Raw genomic sequence first — 17,586 nt, forward strand, 5'->3', positions numbered from 1 at the left:
GTGCTGCAAAATGGAGCATAAAGGTTTGCACTATTCAGGGACAGAGGAAGGCCATGTGCAAAGTGCAAAAAAAATGTCCATTTGCAATTGTTTTGCACTTTGCACACTGCCTTCTCAGAAGTAAATGACCCCTTATGTTTGTATAAAATCTTTAAATAAATGAAATTATCAATGTTCAATGCACAGTAACAAATACAAGACCTATTTTATAGTAAATACATAGGTAGATTTGCCAGAATAAGGTATAAATTGCACACTACCACATATCTTTGCTTTCATTATTTAACTATTATTAGCCTGTTTAAAGCTATCTTCTGACTGGTTGCTATTGGCAATGAAATATATGCAATTTGGCAAATATGTTAGTAAATGAGCCCTGCTGTGTGTTATCTGCCCATACTAGTTTCTAAAGAACGTGCTTTACACAGTATTACAGCAACTCATCTGAATCTTTGATGCTATTCCATTGTGTAAATGAATGGGTAGAAAACCAGGAGTTAAACATTAGGCAACCTTTCCTTGTTTTACAGCAGGCATCACAAAACACACATTGAGGAATAATGAGTGAAAAATATGTTTGATTGTTTTTTCGTAGCTAATAATTTTTTCCAAATTCACTTACCCGAATAAAATGACTAAACTAGCAGATTATTAATAATAAATGGTGCAGGAAATGTTACCCAGAAAGAGCAAACATTTATTTTTCATTATTGCGCCTGTCAAACATAAATGGATGAATTTCAATTCTAGACATTGCTGGATGGGTGCACTGACCTCCTTAATAAAGAAAAAGGGACAGCAGCAAGATTTCTGCTGCAGAAGAAACAAACCATATTGATAACCTTAACTATTATTTGTACCCCTGCTCTATGTAACCTGTGTCCACAAAGCACATGATTATGAGAGACTACATTTCTGCATTTCCTCCAGTTTTATAGATGTGATAAGCAAACCTCTTCAGTTTGTTAAGTGAAATCAAATAATGGACAATAAACCATTATTAAAAAGAAACACAAAACTTTTCATTATTCAATAAATTGCTATGCAGTACATACATGAAAATTATGTGTATGACTTCCTGTGTAGTCCATAATGCTTCATTAAAAATACAAATTTTCCATTTTATAAAGTACTGGGGTAAGACACTTTGCAAGTCACATGACTAAGGGGGTGGGAGCAAGCACCCTACAGTTTGTTATTTCCACTATTCTTCACATATTCCAGGCTGTAATTTAGGTACAGGCACTGAAAATGATGAACTAGTAAAGCACATTAATTCAGCTTAAAAACCTCCAAGTCATTGCTTTGCTAAAAAGAAATATTTGTCAGGCAACAGCTGTCACCTGCCAACCACATTTAATGTTGCCACTTTTACAACTGCCGCCTTTAGATTCAGGCAATGGGAGAATTACAATTAGTAAATAACTATTATCTCCCAGATAATATATCCTTGGTGTGTGGCTAATTGTATTATATGGTTTTATTTAAAATATAGCTACAATATACTCAAGAATTAAAGTATTCTTACCTATTTGTAAAGAGGCCTCCTTTAAGTGAATGAAATGCAAACACAATGTAAAAGATAGTTCTTTTTAGATAATATTTTCTTTATTATTATTATTATGATACAGTGTTTTTCGTGCCTGAGAACAGGAAGGTTCTGTAGTGTCAGGGTTAAAAACCAGTTCTTGCTTAATTAGATTTCCAATAGGAAATTCACCATAACATTAGTTTGAAGTATGATGACGTGCACCCAATTTGCTGTGATCAAATTTTTTATTTTATTTTGGAAGTAAATAAGTTAATAGGGGAAAAAAGGAAACCGTTTAATAAATACAAGTCAGAGGGGACAGAGGCTGCATTTAACGAATATAAACACAAGCTTTGTAAAACAGCAATCCAGAAGGCTAAGATAGAAAACGAGGAGCGCAATGCAGCAGAGGCTATAACTAGCCCTAAAATATATTTATAGTAAACAGATGCAAGTAGAGAGTGTTGCTCCATTGAATTATGGTAACAGTTTGATTATAACTGATACAGAAAAGGCAAATATGCTAAACCAGTGAATGCAGTAGAGGAGCCTGAGTGCCAAGAGGCCAAGAATATGGTACATAAAGGGTTACACAAGATTAATGTGAACAAGGCACCTGGGCCAGATGGAGTACACCCTCGGGTACTGAGAGAGCTAGTTTTAACCAGGCATCTGTTTCTGATATTCTCAGACTAACTTTTATCTGGTATGGTGCCTAGGGATTGGAGGAAAGCTGATGTCATTCATATATTTAAAAAGGGAGTAAGATCTCAGCCTGGAAATTATAGGGCAATAAATTTGATATTGTAATCATATTGTGCGTGGTGACATCACTGCACATGGTGGGATGAATTTAATGCGCGATTCTCTGTCCAAGAGTTTATAAAGTGTATACAAGTGTAATGTTTTTACATCGTGCTGTGGACAGCCTGGAATGATAATTAAAGGGGAACAATCATGAAAAATGTTTTTAGCACTATAACAAAGTTATGGCTAATTATTGAAGCAGCATCCAATCCCCTACCTTCCAGAATCTCTGGCTCCCTGGTCTGTGTCAGTGACGCAGAAATGTGTGAGTGACAGAGCAATGTGAAAGCTGATTTGCTGTGGCATGTTATGAGGCCCCATTCCTCAACAGCACAAATGTGCAAAGGAAAAGTAAAGGAATTAAGCCGGCTGGGCTGGGTGCTGATGAAGCTGCATATGTACATATAATAGTAAAGCAGCTTATTGTTTATATCATTTATATCCACATATACACAGCACTTCAGGATCTTTTGATTTGGGTATTGAGCTGCTCATCAACAGGTTTACAGCAGCTGCCAGTCACCCTCCTGCAGTTTATACATGCAGATACAAATCATACTTCAATAGCCAGATACAGGTGTAACAATAGTGTGTATAAAAGAGACTTCCCTCCCATACCAGTGGCACTGACACATCAACTGCAGCAATATTACAGACCTCTGCATATGCAACTGTGTGTGTGAGTGTGTGTGTGTGTACAGGCACATAGATTCCTGTATGTTGGATTCACAGACACCTATGTCTCTCCGTCAAAGCTCTCCTGTAGACTGACTAGACAGGCTTTCAGTCTTCTTTATTAGCCAGCTGAGTCTAACCAGGCCTACCTGGTCAGTCTGTAGCATTTACTCTGCTATAGCCAGTCCATGTTGGTTATATATTCTGCTATCAATTAGCTTGCATACATATACAGAGTGTCTATGTTACTGCGCAAACAGTAGTGCAAGTTACAGTTCCTGCAACATTTATGTATAAGTTATACAAAAGATAAATTGTAGTTTTATGGGAATGTATAAGTGGATGCCCTAAAGTAATTGTTTAACTACAACTATGTTTCAAATTGCTGGGCCTTTGTGCTTAATAATTTGATTGCTGCTGTTCAAAAAAACATGTGGCTTCTTTCATGTTTTTCTCATAAATAACCAAGAAATAATGTTCTATGCAGGAGCGGTCCAAGCTGACCGGGCGCCCTAGGCAACCCGGTTGGCCACCTCGCCCCTGCACCTTCCCCCCCCCCCTCATGGCGTGCATGCGCAGTTGGGGGGGGGGGTGCCATGTAATGGGTTATTGCCCCCACTGCTAATGACAAGCAGCGGGGGCAATGGCAAAGGGGGAGGACTAGGGGTAGGCAGGAGAGGCTCCTGCCCGGCACCCCCTAATCATTGCGCCCTAGGTAGCTGCCTCTTTTGCCTACCCCTAGTTCCAGCCGTGCAGACTAGAGGTCGTAAAAAGTACATATGTGGCCTGCAAGCTTTCAATAGAGATGTAGCGAACTGTTCGCCGGCGAACTGTTCGCCATTTTGGGTTCGCCGCGTTTTTTTTTTTGCGCCGCGTTTTTTCGCCTCGGTTTTTTCCGCCGCGTTTTTTTCGCTTCGGTTTTTTGCCTTTGCGTATACATAGGAATAGCTTGCGGTTTTTTTTGGCGTTTTTTTTGGCTGTTTTTTTTTGGCGTTATTTCTTGGCGTTTTTTTTACAAAGTATTTTTCAGAGAAATTTCTGCTTGATCCCCCTCCTGCATGCCACTGTCCAGGTCGTGGCACCCTTTAAACAACTTTAAAATCAGTTTTCTGGCCAGAAATGGCTTTTCTAGGTTTTAAAGTTCGCCTTCCCATTGAAGTCTATGGGGTTTGCAAAGTTTGCGAATATTCGCGAGTTTTGCCGAAAGTCTGCGAACGGGTCCGCGAACATTTTTGGCAATGTTCACTACATCCCTAGCTTTCAATGAAACAGACCCGTATTAAGCCATTCCTGCTCCCTAATCCATAATTGCAGTATTTAGCATCCTAAACTAAGACAACCCTACAATATAAAATGAAAAAAATAACATGTTGTTTATAGGCTTGCTCTTATTTGTGCTTTCATTTTTAAAGCTATGATTTAATGACTGTTTTCCTTCTTAAACTATCATATACTTTTGCTTGAATGTAAGTTTTTTTAATGTAGATATACAAAGATAGCAATGACAGTAAATTACAATTAGAATCATAATGAGTGTGAGAATATAAGCATACTTACAGTACCAGCTGCATATTTGTTCTCTAAAACATGAATAAATGAGGAACTCTTTCAATGCAAGCAATAAAGATTTCATTTTCAGATAATGCAGCTGACAGATAATAAAACTGTTTCAGACAAACTCAGATGGCTAAAACTGTGCTTAAATTCTTTGTCTATACTTGGCATTCAGACTACTCTTCTAAATACATCATAGAACAATAATCTGTGGTTTCCATCATTCACAACCAATTGCTTTTGGTGCTTTGTAAAGCTAAATCATGATACAGAGTAATATTTCATGTAGCCAAAACCTCAACCAAGCGTACTGACTTCAGGGCCCACAGAAACCAATATGGTTATTGGATCCCTTATCTGTTCCCATCATTTGGAGCGTTCTTGATATCAGATTTATAGATAAAGGATCCCATACCTGTGCACCAAAATGCTGTAACTAAAAATAATCATATATTAGAAAATGACACTGAGCAACCCACCTCCACTACACACCACCACAAAACTGATCCAGTGAGGATAGATAAATAAAACAAATCAGATATGTATTATAATATAAAAATATTCATTTTCAGTGCTGATAATGACTTTGCATAAAGGCTTGCTTCCTATAAAAATGATATATATATATATATTATTAAATATATACAGTATATATATATATATATATATATATATATATATATATATATATATATATTATATATATATTATATATAATATTATAGATATATTATATTTATATATATTTATATTTATTTATATATATTTATATATATATTATATTTATAGACACATAAAGTACTTGGGTAAGGAGATAACAATATGCCAGGCATCTCATAAATACTTTCAATGAGCAGTAAATGCACAACTGTAATTAACATATGAATTTAACAAAGGCTGATGCTAATTCAACTGTCAGAGCTTCACTCCTGAGTTGCTAAATCCCAGCCTTTATAATAGTAGACTAGACAACTGCTTTCATTACAGATGTTTTTACACCTAAAATCATTTGGGTGTATTGTGCACTCCAATGCATTGGTATTTCTTCTCATTGCCACATGGGTTATTTTAATGCACTGTATTCTGATGGTGGCCCTCAGGGCACAGACAAGCAGCTGCACATTCCTGTCTATTCCTTGCTCAACAGGAGCTGTGACAGTCTAAAGTAAGCCCTATCACAACATGCCATTGGGATCTTGCCATTCACTGTACTATATCCAGTGTCTGCAGAAATAGTAGAGCTAGTAGAAATAGTAGAGCAGACTATTGGCTAGAGCCATAGCTAAAAATGTGTGTAGGACTTAGAGGGCAGTTTTTCTTCTCCTTGTATCCAGTCTAATGTTTTGTGAGGAGAGCAGACAAATATGCTGCTAACATTTGTTTTCTTTCTTATTTCCTTTAACCTGATCTACTCTCATCAACAAAGCTTCAGCCCAACGTGCCATTTGGACAAAACTCGAGGATTGGTTTGTGATTCGTGTCGTCCTGGATATACAGGACAGCGCTGTGAAAGGTAGGATATCTTGTACTAAGTAACAATGCATTAATATACAGATTCAATCACAGACACGTTATATACAGTTGATATGTTTCCTAAATTGTTTGCTCATTGTTTATGTAGTCTTTACTACTACCAAATGCTTATAAATTTATAACACTGATAGGAAAGAAGCTTGTGCTATTAGCTTGAACATATCCTTATGATACAGCAAAAAATAAAGTAGGTATTAGGGGGCTGATAGGCTGACTTGTGAGCCTTTTGCACTTTTCTCGTAATTACTGGATGAAATGCAAATTTGAGTACAGGTATAGGATCCCTTGTACTGAAACCCAATGGCAAGAAAGCTCTGAATAACGGGAAGGCCATCTCCTATAGGGGCTGATTTACTTACCCACGAACGGGTCGAAATGAGTCCGATTGCGTTTTTTTCGTAATGATCGGTATTTTGCGATTTTTTCGTATGTTTTGCGATTTTTTCGGATTCTTTACGAATTTTTCGTTACCAATACGATTTTTGCGTAAAAACGCGAGTTTTTCATATCCATTACGAAAGTTGCGTAAAAAGTTGCGCATTTTTCGTAGCGTTAAAACTTACGCGAAAAGTTGCGCATTTTTCGTAGCGTTAAAACTTACGCGAAACTTTGCACCTTTGAAGTTTTAACGCTACGAAAAATGCGCAACTTTTCGCGTAAGTTTTAACGCTACGAAAAATGCGCAACTTTTTACGCAACTTTCGTAATGGATACGAAAAACTCGCGTTTTTACGCAAAAATCGTATTGGTAACGAAAAATTCGTAAAGAATCCGAAAAAATCGCAAAACATACGAAAAAGTCGCAAAATGTTCGTTTTCAAGTCGGAACTTTTCCAATTCGGGTCGGATTCGTGGGTTAGTAAATCAGCCCCATAGAGTTTGTTTTACTCAAAATATTTCTAAACTTTAAAAATGATTACCGTCTCTGTAATAATAAAACACTACCTTGTACTTGATCCTAACTAAGCTGCATGAATCCATATTGGGGGCAAATAGTCCTGTTGGGTTTATTTAATGTTCACATATTTTTTAGTAGACTTTTGGTATAGACAATTACATAAAGCTTCCCTTATACGAAAAACCCCAAGCATTCTGGATAATAGATCTGATACCTATATATGTTTTCCCCAATAACCCATAGCAGAGTAAACAATTGGGACCTACAATAAAATGAGTTTTAAAATGCTTATGTGCATGTTGAAGGCATGTTCTGCCTTTTGTCAGGTGAAAAATCAGTCTTTCTCATGTAAAACCTTTTCAAAGGAATGTGCAAATGTTACACCAGCTGGTGCTATTTCTCTCTAAACCAAATGGGCAAAGTAGTGTATAGTAACATATGGACATGTATAGTGTTGAATGAATACAGGTTATACTCTTTGAAGGACATTCTTTTATTATTGATTAGTATATAGAGAAATTTCAAACTTTCTTCTGGACAGCAATTTTTTGTAAAGTGCTTTTTGCAGAATGTAAGATACTGTACAGTTCAGGGGTACAAAAAGGCATGTTTTAGATTGTAAGCTCTTTTGGGCAGGGCCCTCTTCACCTCTTGTATCGGTTATTGATTGCTTTATATGTTACTCTGTATGTCCAATGTATGAAACCCACTTATTGTACAGCGCTGCGGAATATGTTGGCGCTTTATAAATAAATGTTAATAATAATAATAATAATGTTTACTTCATACTTCCAATCACAAATCGATAATAGTAATAAATATACAGCCTTCCTTAATCCAACAGATAAATACAAGGTTCATAGAAGTGATTGTAAAATTAGCACTTAACATAATATATTTCATACAACTTAATAAGTTTACAGTACTTGAACATTGATCCAGTAAAGAAACAGTTTTGTGTTGGCCCCTGGGGCCTGTATTACATTTATAATTGCAAAATATTTTATAATGCAAAGCAATTTATCTGTGACCACCTTCCAGTAATATTGTAAAAACATTTGCATAATTTGTGAATTTCAGTTGCCAGAAAACCATTTTTCATACAGTATACACCGGTGTTAATTTGAGCTGTTTTCATTTTGTTACCATTATTATAGGTCCTATTTTGTTTCAGAGTTGTGCAGTTTATAGCACCATTTGCTGTTTAATGTTTTGCTGTGCTGTTTTTATTAAGAGTTTTTCTGTGGTTAATGGGATACTCAAAATCCAGAACAATCTAGACTGATCAAATTCATTTTATAACTAAAAAAATGTTTTTGAAAGCACTTTTTTTTTTTTTTTTTCCATTAACATAGAATGGAAAAAATGATAAAGTTTATTTCAAACCCTTGAAAATACTAACATACATTATGCACTTATACGTCTTATTTGATAAACCTGAAAGATGGGATAGACAGTTTAACTGAAATACAAATTTTATTATATTATTTATAAATACATAGATTACGAACCATATACAGGGTCTTCTCGTTACTGCCTGGCCTATAGTATATACTGTAGAAAGGACAGGACTGGCCTGGCTTCCCTACAATGCACTCTGCACTTTACACTAGATTTTTTTTTTCAGCGCAAGTTGTAGGGTGCAGCCTTATCCCCCCCCAACAAAGTTATCTGTGCATGAGAACTTAGGGTTGTGCTCATGTGCCCCTTAGCACTCTTGCACATCTGCCTGGGGTCATAGCTAGGGATGAGCATATACAGATTTGTGGCAAAAATTTGCTGCTTCACAAATTTTTCAGAATGTTGGCACGCCATTTTTGTTTGCATTTGGCATGAGAAAAAACACTGCAAAAAAGCACTCACATACTAATTTACATTTAAGTTTTAGACTAAATGAAATAGGGCAGTTTTTGCTTACTAGTACAGGTGTGGGATCCTTTCCAATCTAAACACCTGTTATCCAGAAAGCTCCAAATTATTGGAAGGTTATTTCCCATAGACTTCATTTTAATCAAATAATTAATTTTTTTTTAAATGATTTTCTTTTCCTTTGTCATAATAAGACAGTACCATTTACTTGATCCTAACTAAGATATAATAAATCCTTATGGCAGGCAAACCAATCCTATTGGGTTTATTTAATGTTTAAATGATTTTTTGTAGACTTAAGGTATGGAGATCCAAATTACAGAAAGACCCTTTATCCGGAAAGCCCCAGGTCCTGAGCATTCTGGATAATAGGTCCCATACCTGTAATAGTAAGTACCCCTGGTGTAATTCACTTTTTAAAAGCTCCCAGTTCTATAGTTTCTACACTGTGCTCTCATTTATTTGTTAAATTATTGTGGTTCTGAATACAATCTCTGGTGCTGAATACCATCTTGTACAATATATTTCATATAAAGGTATCATATATAATATATAGCACCTACGCTATAAGCAGTATACAGCAGTATACAGTTGCTTTGCTGTTTATAGCAGTTCACCTTACCAAACCCTGTGTTTTCATGCTTTTAATAAACACTAAATTATATACATAGCACGCCAACCCTGTGTTTATATGATTATATGTCCTTATACCCTCCCACTTTAAAAATCCTAAAGTAGCTTTAGTGTTCTCCTTCTTTTCACCTTTTGAAAAATATGTACCCAGAGGTTACATTTTTTACCGCCCATGGAAATCTATAGAAATGTTCCAGTGGTATAGAACCAAATGAAAAATAAATTGAAGAATGAGAAGAAGCAATGCAAACTAGTAACCATATCAAAAACACATTAGCAATGGGTTTTTTTGCCCTGTAAAAAATGGCACTGTAAAAAGCAAATGTATATTCTAAACCTTTCGTGGAGCTGCATTAAACAAGCTAGACAGCTGAGAAGTTTGTAATTTTAAAATGTTCCAGGGAACAGCAGTTTTGTTTTTTTATATAAGAGATTTGTATTGTTATTTTCTCCCAGGAATTTGTGCACAAAATAGTCATGCCTCGAATGTGCTTTAGCATTAATGCAATGGCATACAGTCACCTGTCCTCACTTATCAGCTCCTCTCTGTTCCTCTTCCTCTTACAGTATTCTATTTCTGTCAGGCTTTCCTGTCTGCTTCAGCAGTCACCATACCCTAGTAAAGCGACTGGCTGTGATGTTAATGACTTTGGAAACCAATCTCTTCTGTAGTGTATAAGGTTTCAGCTCTTCAATTCAGAGTCACTAAAAAAAACAGAAGAGTTTTTTTCAGACCATTAGCCTAATGGCAGACCATGGTTAACAATTATTTTAACTATATATTAAGTATTCATGCTTTTCTAGCAATTTGCTCTCAAGCAATTATTAAATACTTTTGAGTAGTATAGCAGACCAGTTTTATTAGCAAGCAGGGACTCAGTGTCGCCTGACAATATATTCTTACCAGAGTGCTAGATGGTATGATACCTTGTTTGTATGAGGCCACACATAGTACCAGAACACAAAACACATGCAATGCTTGCACATGCCATATGCTTGTTTTGAGCCAATAAACATAAAGCATGCTCTTTGTAGTTATTCAGTGCTGCAGATTTATGTTATTAGTAATAAAAATATTCTATCTTTGATCAGAAAAGCGCAGATTTGTTTTGTTTAGAAAAAAAAATGCTCCAGTCATGGTCAGAAAAGCAGTGGCAAATAAAAGTGAATTCAGACGGTCATATTAACACAAGCAGGAAGTAGGTGTGGGGAGGATAAGGCAGACCATTATACTTAGCTAATAAATTGTATGAATTATTTTTATCCTTTTGACCCATGCTGGGCATCAAAATGTAGACGCATCAAGAATTGGTGCACTGAATCCAGGATAGTGAATTACACCTGGTGGTGTATGTATGGTTCAACTAACCTGAAATATTTTGGATTCCCAGGCCAATATATGGTTGAGGCTCAGCCATACATAAATTGCTTGATATTGCTTGTGTAGCCAAAACTGCATCCTACCTATCCTATAAATATATATATATTTACATTGAAATGACTGATTAGTCCTGACAGACTATGGACTAATGGGGTCCTCCTGTCTGTGCCAGTCTCTCCATATAATCTATGTGTTGGCACAGCACCATGGTTATCAAGTTACTGCTCTAGCTTCTAGCCAACTTAACAATATTGAGATAATTGTTATATAAAAGTTGCAAAAAATCCATCTGTGACACTCCAAAATAAATAACAAAATATTGCATCTCTAGACAGACAGTTTAAAAGGGAAACAATCAAAATTAGATTCAAAGATGTTAAAAGTAAGATTGATACATCCCCATTGGTGTAGTAAGGTATTGTACAGAAAATGAATATTTATTTTATTCACAATGCTTGTTATAGTGCCACATATTTACTGTATATAGTAGATGGTTCATCTACTGTTGTTAAATCAATGTGTTTTGTCACTACAACAAACATAATCACAATTTACTAAGCAACAACAAAATGTGGTCACAGGAAAAATCATGATTTGTATGTTTTTTTTAATGATTTAAATGTATATTTTACATTTTTTACAAACTGATATGCTTACATATAATATGTTTTGGCCACTTTTGTACTTGCAAATGCCCTTCCTTTTTTAAAAAATGGAGATAGTGTAGGGACCCATAGGGTTAAATGGTCCCTATGGCTTTAAATCCCTACAGGTTCAGTTCCCTTAGTTGCTGGGCAGAAGGGAATGTATCTAAGTGAGTTCATTAACATGTGTGCTATTGGTTAGAAGGTATAGTGACCACATCCTGCCTGACTTTGGTATAGTGTTGGGAGAGGAGTGGCACCTTCCTGTTGTTTGCTTCCACCTTAGGACAAGGTGGATGTGTGCCGAGAGCCCAGGGCATGGGCCCAGGCCCAGTGAAGTCAGGGAACAGGGCCCCGTGAATGAGGCATTAGATAGTGGCAGGTGTAGCTCCCTTTATAGTACACTCTAGGAGTGTAAGGCAGTTAGGGCTGAGCTAGAATGAGCAGCATGAGCTCCTGCATAGGATTTGCAGTTTTTCTGGAGATATTTCTCCCAGGCCACATTGCCTGTAGTGTAGGGATCCAAGTGAATAGGGAATCAGGATAGAGAATTCCCTGAGGGATCCACTACAGGGTGTGTCGCAGAGGTGAAGGGAGATTCCTGCCAGTCTGCCCGCAGGAGAGTGTTAGTCTGAATATACACTCGGTATGTGTTGCATGTACCAATGGCCTCTGAAGCTGTATTGTGAGTAAACCCTGTGGATGCTCAATAAATACTTATTACTTTGTTATTTGCAAGAACCTCTGGCGCACTCTGTTTTCATTTTTCTGCATAGCAGCAAGAGAGGTGTAGTTGCACAACACCCTCACCTTCCTCTTCCACTTAGCGAAGGCCCATTCTGGGTAAGAGAGTACAGTGTAACCCATGTTCTACTGGTACTAGTCCGGGAAAGCAGCTATTGAGCTGAAATAGAGGTTACAATAGTAACATGTTCTTATTGTATCAGAAATGCATTACTATTCCACTATGAAACCAGATATCACTAAGCTTTCCTAATGTATTTAACCCTACATACTGACCTCGATCTCTGACACTGCTTACTAAATGATGATAATGTTCTTAGTGGAGGGCAATGTTCTGAAAAGTAAACAGTGTCCCCGCCTATTAGAACATTGCCTGTCCCCAAACAACATTACATTGCTCCATGTCAGAGATCAACAACACTATTAAGCTATAGGCTGGAGGAGGCAGAGGGACACCTGCATTAGAAAAGCATAGCAACATTTGGGTTCGTAGAGGAATAATGATACATTCTTTTAAAACCAGGAATGAGCCACTGTCCCTTATGGCTGAGATACCATTTATCCGTATCATAATAAAAGTACAAAGTCTATGGGCAAATTAATCTAGAAACCATATGACACCCATTGAATGATTTTGAGACCTAGAGATTAAAACAAGGCAAAGGAATTAACTTTACAATAGTTTTACATTTTGTAATCCAGGCAAACAAATCTGTATATGTTAAGTTTCAGAAAACTGTACAACACTAATTAAAAGTTTATAAAATTAAAAAAAATATGCAAGTGACTAGTAAAAATTTTTGGATTTTCCAGCCGTCATCTGATTCAGCCGCAGTTGCTATGCCTAGAATACCGGTATTTAAAATATTAATAGGTCACAGGGTTAGTGTTAAAGTTTCAGTTGGCATTTATAGGCATACAAGGGGAAAGTAAGCAGCTGCAGAGTCTGTGCTGATCTAATGTGATCAAGCTAAGTGACCTGCTGGGTAAATCCTTAAAGTTACAAATTACGTAAATATTCACTTAAAACAGTCAAAGAAATATTTAATGAGATGGTATTTAGACGAGCTTCTAGAAAATATTGTTTTTGCCTGTCCGTCATGTTCATGAAAAGTATGTAGTATTAGTGTAACTTTTATCATTAGTCCTCAAATTGTTGATGTGTCAAAGAAAATGCACTTGTTCTGATGCTATTGATACATTTATTTTTCTTCAGTTATCCCCTTGTCCAGTTCCCACTGTACTCATGTAAAGGTGGCCATACACGGTAAGATCCGCTTGCTTGGCGAGGAGGCCAAGCGAGCTGATCTTCTCCCTATATCCCCACCTATGGGCAGGCGATATAGGGCTAATTCGGTCATTTGGCCCTGGGGCCAAACAATCAAATTAGGACGGTGGGTATAGGCACCGTCGGTTAGGGGACCCCAATCCGATAGAAAAATCAAACCTGATTGATCGAGATCTGCTCAATTTCAGGCCTGGTGTCGGCCGTGCAGGCCAGTCATTTCTGAATTTTAGAGGGTTTTTTTTCAATTCTAGCAAACTCAAAATTTTACCAATTGTTTTTTAGGACAATTCACATTGGGCATCATTTATCAACACAAAGGGGCTGATTTACTAACCCACGAATCCGACCCGAATTGGAAAAGTTCCGACTTGAAAACGAACATTTTGCGACTTTTTCATATGTTTTGCGATTTTTTCGGATTCTTTACGAATTTTTCGTTACCAATACGATTTTTGCGTAAAAACGCGAGTTTTTCGTATCCATTACGAAAGTTGCGTAAAAAGTTGGGCATTTTTCGTAGCGTTAAAACTTACACGAAAAGTTGCGCATTTTTCGTAGCGTTAAAACTTACGCGAAACTTTGCACCTTTTAAGTTTTAACGCTACGAAAAATGCGCAACTTTTCGTGTAAGTTTTAACGCTACGAAAAATGCCCAACTTTTTACGCAACTTTCGTAATGGATACGAAAAAATTGCGTTTTTACGCAGAAATCGTATTGGTAACGAAAAATTCGTAAAGAATCCGAAAAAATCGCAAAACATACGAAAAAATCGCAAAATACCGATCATTACGAAAAAAACGCAATCGGACTCATTTCGACCCGTTCGTGGGTAAGTAAATCAGCCCCAAAGAATATTTGCCTGTGGGCAGTAACCTATAGCTACCAATTAGTGGTTGGCTTTTTGTTCAGCCAGCTTCAGGTAAAACAATGAATGCAGTCATTTGATTGGTTGGTATGGGTTACTGCCTATGAGTAAATTTTCCCAGTGCTGATAAATGACTCCCATTGACTTCTACATGAACTTGCAAGCTTTTAGATGCCAAAGTTTCACATTCAAGTTTTTGGGGGGTTTTGCACATTATTTAGCACATATAACCTAATTCAAATTCATGAGTTTTGCCACAAAAAATGTGATTTGTGGCAAAAATGTGAATTTGAACTTTGATAAACCAGCCCCTTAGTTAACTACTTTGTCCCATAGAAAAAAATTGCTATTCTTTTAAGGTATTGCATCTTATAAATAATTAAATATGTTTTTATAGCCACACCAAAAATATGTAATTCGGTTGCGTTTGTATAAATACAGACAAAGAAGGGGCAACTTCATGCAATAGGTGCAAGACATGAAATGCATAGGTCCCATGGAGAAATTAAAAATGTAAAAACTGATGTTTTCAATACAGTGCTGTACTAATTACTGCAGAATTTTTTTCAGGAACAAATGCAAACATTCTAAAAGTGTACACTCATAATATTTAATGATGTAATTAGCTTTTTTATTGTCCTCATTTACTTTATACAGCCATACATTAGTAGTACTTTGGCTGTTTATAACTCTACCGATATTTTTTCATTTAAATTTGTGAGTTGTGTTTATTATTGTTATCTTGTACCCTATTCGTTTTTTGATATTGTTTAAAATTGCACAATGACTTTTGTTATTGCAACTCCCAAACATATAAAAAAAATTAAGCAATTTACACTATGCAGAGCAGTCAGTAAGAACTGTGAACTTGCCTGAAGTTAAATATAAATTCCCTTGGAGAGGATTATCTGAATTGTGAGGCATTTTATTGCCAATAGATTAATCACAATAGTGCAAGCTAGAACTCTACATTTATTCTGTAGAATGCTTTATCATTCCTGAGTAAACAGCCCTAGAAGCTTTCTCTCTTTGTTTAAGATACCAACTGCCATATTAGCTTGATGTGATGTAACTTCCCTTTCTTCCTGCTTTTAGTCTTTGCCTGGATCATAGCTCTGGGCTCAGATTACAGCAGGGAGGGGAGAGGGAGAGAGGAACAAGCTAAACATTCTCAAAACCATGTCCTGGAGGTTTTGTAACATCCTGCCTGGATTTGAACCAGGAACCCATTGCTTGCTGTGCAGATTCCTTGCCCCTCACCTATTTGAGCGGGCTGCTGGGTTTCTGATTCCCTTAAATCATATCCTTAGTTTTCCAGGCAGAAATGATGGCTACAGGTGCTCTCTATTTACACACTCCTGTTTTGAGGCTTCACTTATCCAGCCTGTAAATCCCTATCTCTTAGTTTTTTCCACACCTGTTATAGGTCTATCGATCATAGTTCCTGGATGTGCATTTTGTCCTGTCTATCTGGTTCTGACCCATGCCTGTTTTCTTTGAGTGAACTCTGTCTGGACTGACCCCTTTGCCTGCTTGACTTTACTTTTGCATCCTGATTTTGTACTGTGCTGAGGTTCAGGTTTTGACCTGGCCTTACTCTGATTCTTGTAAGCTGCCTCAGTCCTCATCCTACGATCTGGTTCCCTTGCCTGCTCAGAACATTTGCCTTGATCTTCTAACTTTATGTAAGGCTCCGCTCTGTAAGTCTCCACCGCTGACAAGTTTGCTTGTGCATGAGTGCTGGGGTGCGCGTTCTCGCACTCATTCTTGGAGTTTACAGCTTATGCAAACATCTATGCGTACACCTGCATGCATTCATATGCACACTCATGTGCACCGTCTGACACAATCTCGACGCAGGTTTGCTGCCAAACTCAGCCCTTTAAAAGGACTCCAAAGGAAGTTAATGGCACTTGGTTATATTCCTTGCTTCTGAACTTCTGGTTTGTTTGTTCTCTGTATTTCAAATTGTATTTGACTTGGACCGACTACTGGATTTTCTCTGCTTGAACGCTGCCTGCCTGCGACTTCTGCTTTTCCGACTTTCCATGAACACTGCCCATCCTGACCTTTGGCCTGACTTTGACTCCGTTTGTTCTCAGCCAGCCCTGACCTTCGGCCCGTTTGCTGGAAGACCTGGCAGCACCCGAGTAGCGGATTGCTCCACCCAAAGCCAAAGGTGGCTGTTATAGGCAGAAGTGTGAGCTGTGACCAGGACCTTGGCAATTGTTCAGGGTTTTGGTTTATCGATCGTGACAGTTTTGATCTGGGAGAAGGAAGTCTGATACAGAAGCTATTGTATACAATAGAAGGAAAGAAATGCAGTGTTTCTTTTGAGAGAAGACTCAAGCTTTTCCTTTCATTTAAAACATTTCTGAATTCAAAATGTTTTCTTATCTTTAGCTATAATATAGATATATGATAACTGCATTGTTGTAAGGTCATAGCAGGCATTTATTCCTGTGAGCTGTTAGAGAAACTGTGTTATAGATTCAAGCATCTTAAATTCAACCAAAATTTCGCCCTTTTGCATTAAAGGAAAAGAAACACTAAAAATTTTCAAGTAAAAAATCTATTCTACCCTGCCCCAATAATTGCCCTATCCTGCACACCATTTATTATTTTGAATGCTTTATTAGAAAATACCTGCTAAAACTTGGCTTCCAGTCATTTGAAATAGGGCGATGCAGCAATGCAGGGCAGAATCCACTATGCAGCGATCGATTGATCGATTCTAGCCCGACTCCTTCCTATACAGAAGGAAGGCTAGGATTGATTAATTGAAAAAGTAAAAAATCTATTCTACCCTGCCCCAATATTTGCCCTATCCTGCACACCATTTATTATTTTGAATGCTTTATTAGAAAATACCTGCCAAAACTTGGCTTCCGGTCATTTGAAATAGGGCGATGCGGCAATGCAGGGCAGAATCCACTATGCGGCGATCGATTGATCGATTCTAGCCCGACTCCTTCCTATACAGAAGGAAGGCTAGGATTGATTAATTGATCGGAAGCCAAGTTTTAGCAGGTATTTTCTAATACAGCATTCAAAATAATAAATGGTGTGCAGGATAGGGCAATTATTGGGGCAGGGTAGAATAGATTTTTTACTTAAAAAAATGTTAGTATTACTTTTCCTTTAAGCCCAGGCTCAGTGTTTT

At 37.2% G+C, this 17,586-nt stretch overlaps 1 protein-coding gene across 9 annotated transcripts in view; it reads left to right on the forward strand.

The window, feature by feature from the left end:
- The window catches only part of lama2 (laminin subunit alpha 2), a 337,794-nt gene that overhangs the window by 190,308 nt on the left and 129,900 nt on the right, over positions 1–17,586 (forward strand). For all 9 annotated transcript variants that reach the window (XM_018094209.2, XM_018094212.2, XM_018094210.2 and 6 more), the window contains one exon: positions 5,994–6,080. In XM_018094209.2, the coding sequence (XP_017949698.2) occupies positions 5,994–6,080 (87 nt within the window). The remainder of the gene's footprint in view (positions 1–5,993; positions 6,081–17,586) is intronic.

The sequence above is a fragment of the Xenopus tropicalis genome, chromosome 5 (assembly GCF_000004195.4).
Source record: "Xenopus tropicalis strain Nigerian chromosome 5, UCB_Xtro_10.0, whole genome shotgun sequence".
Classification (NCBI taxonomy): Eukaryota; Metazoa; Chordata; class Amphibia; order Anura; family Pipidae; genus Xenopus; species Xenopus tropicalis.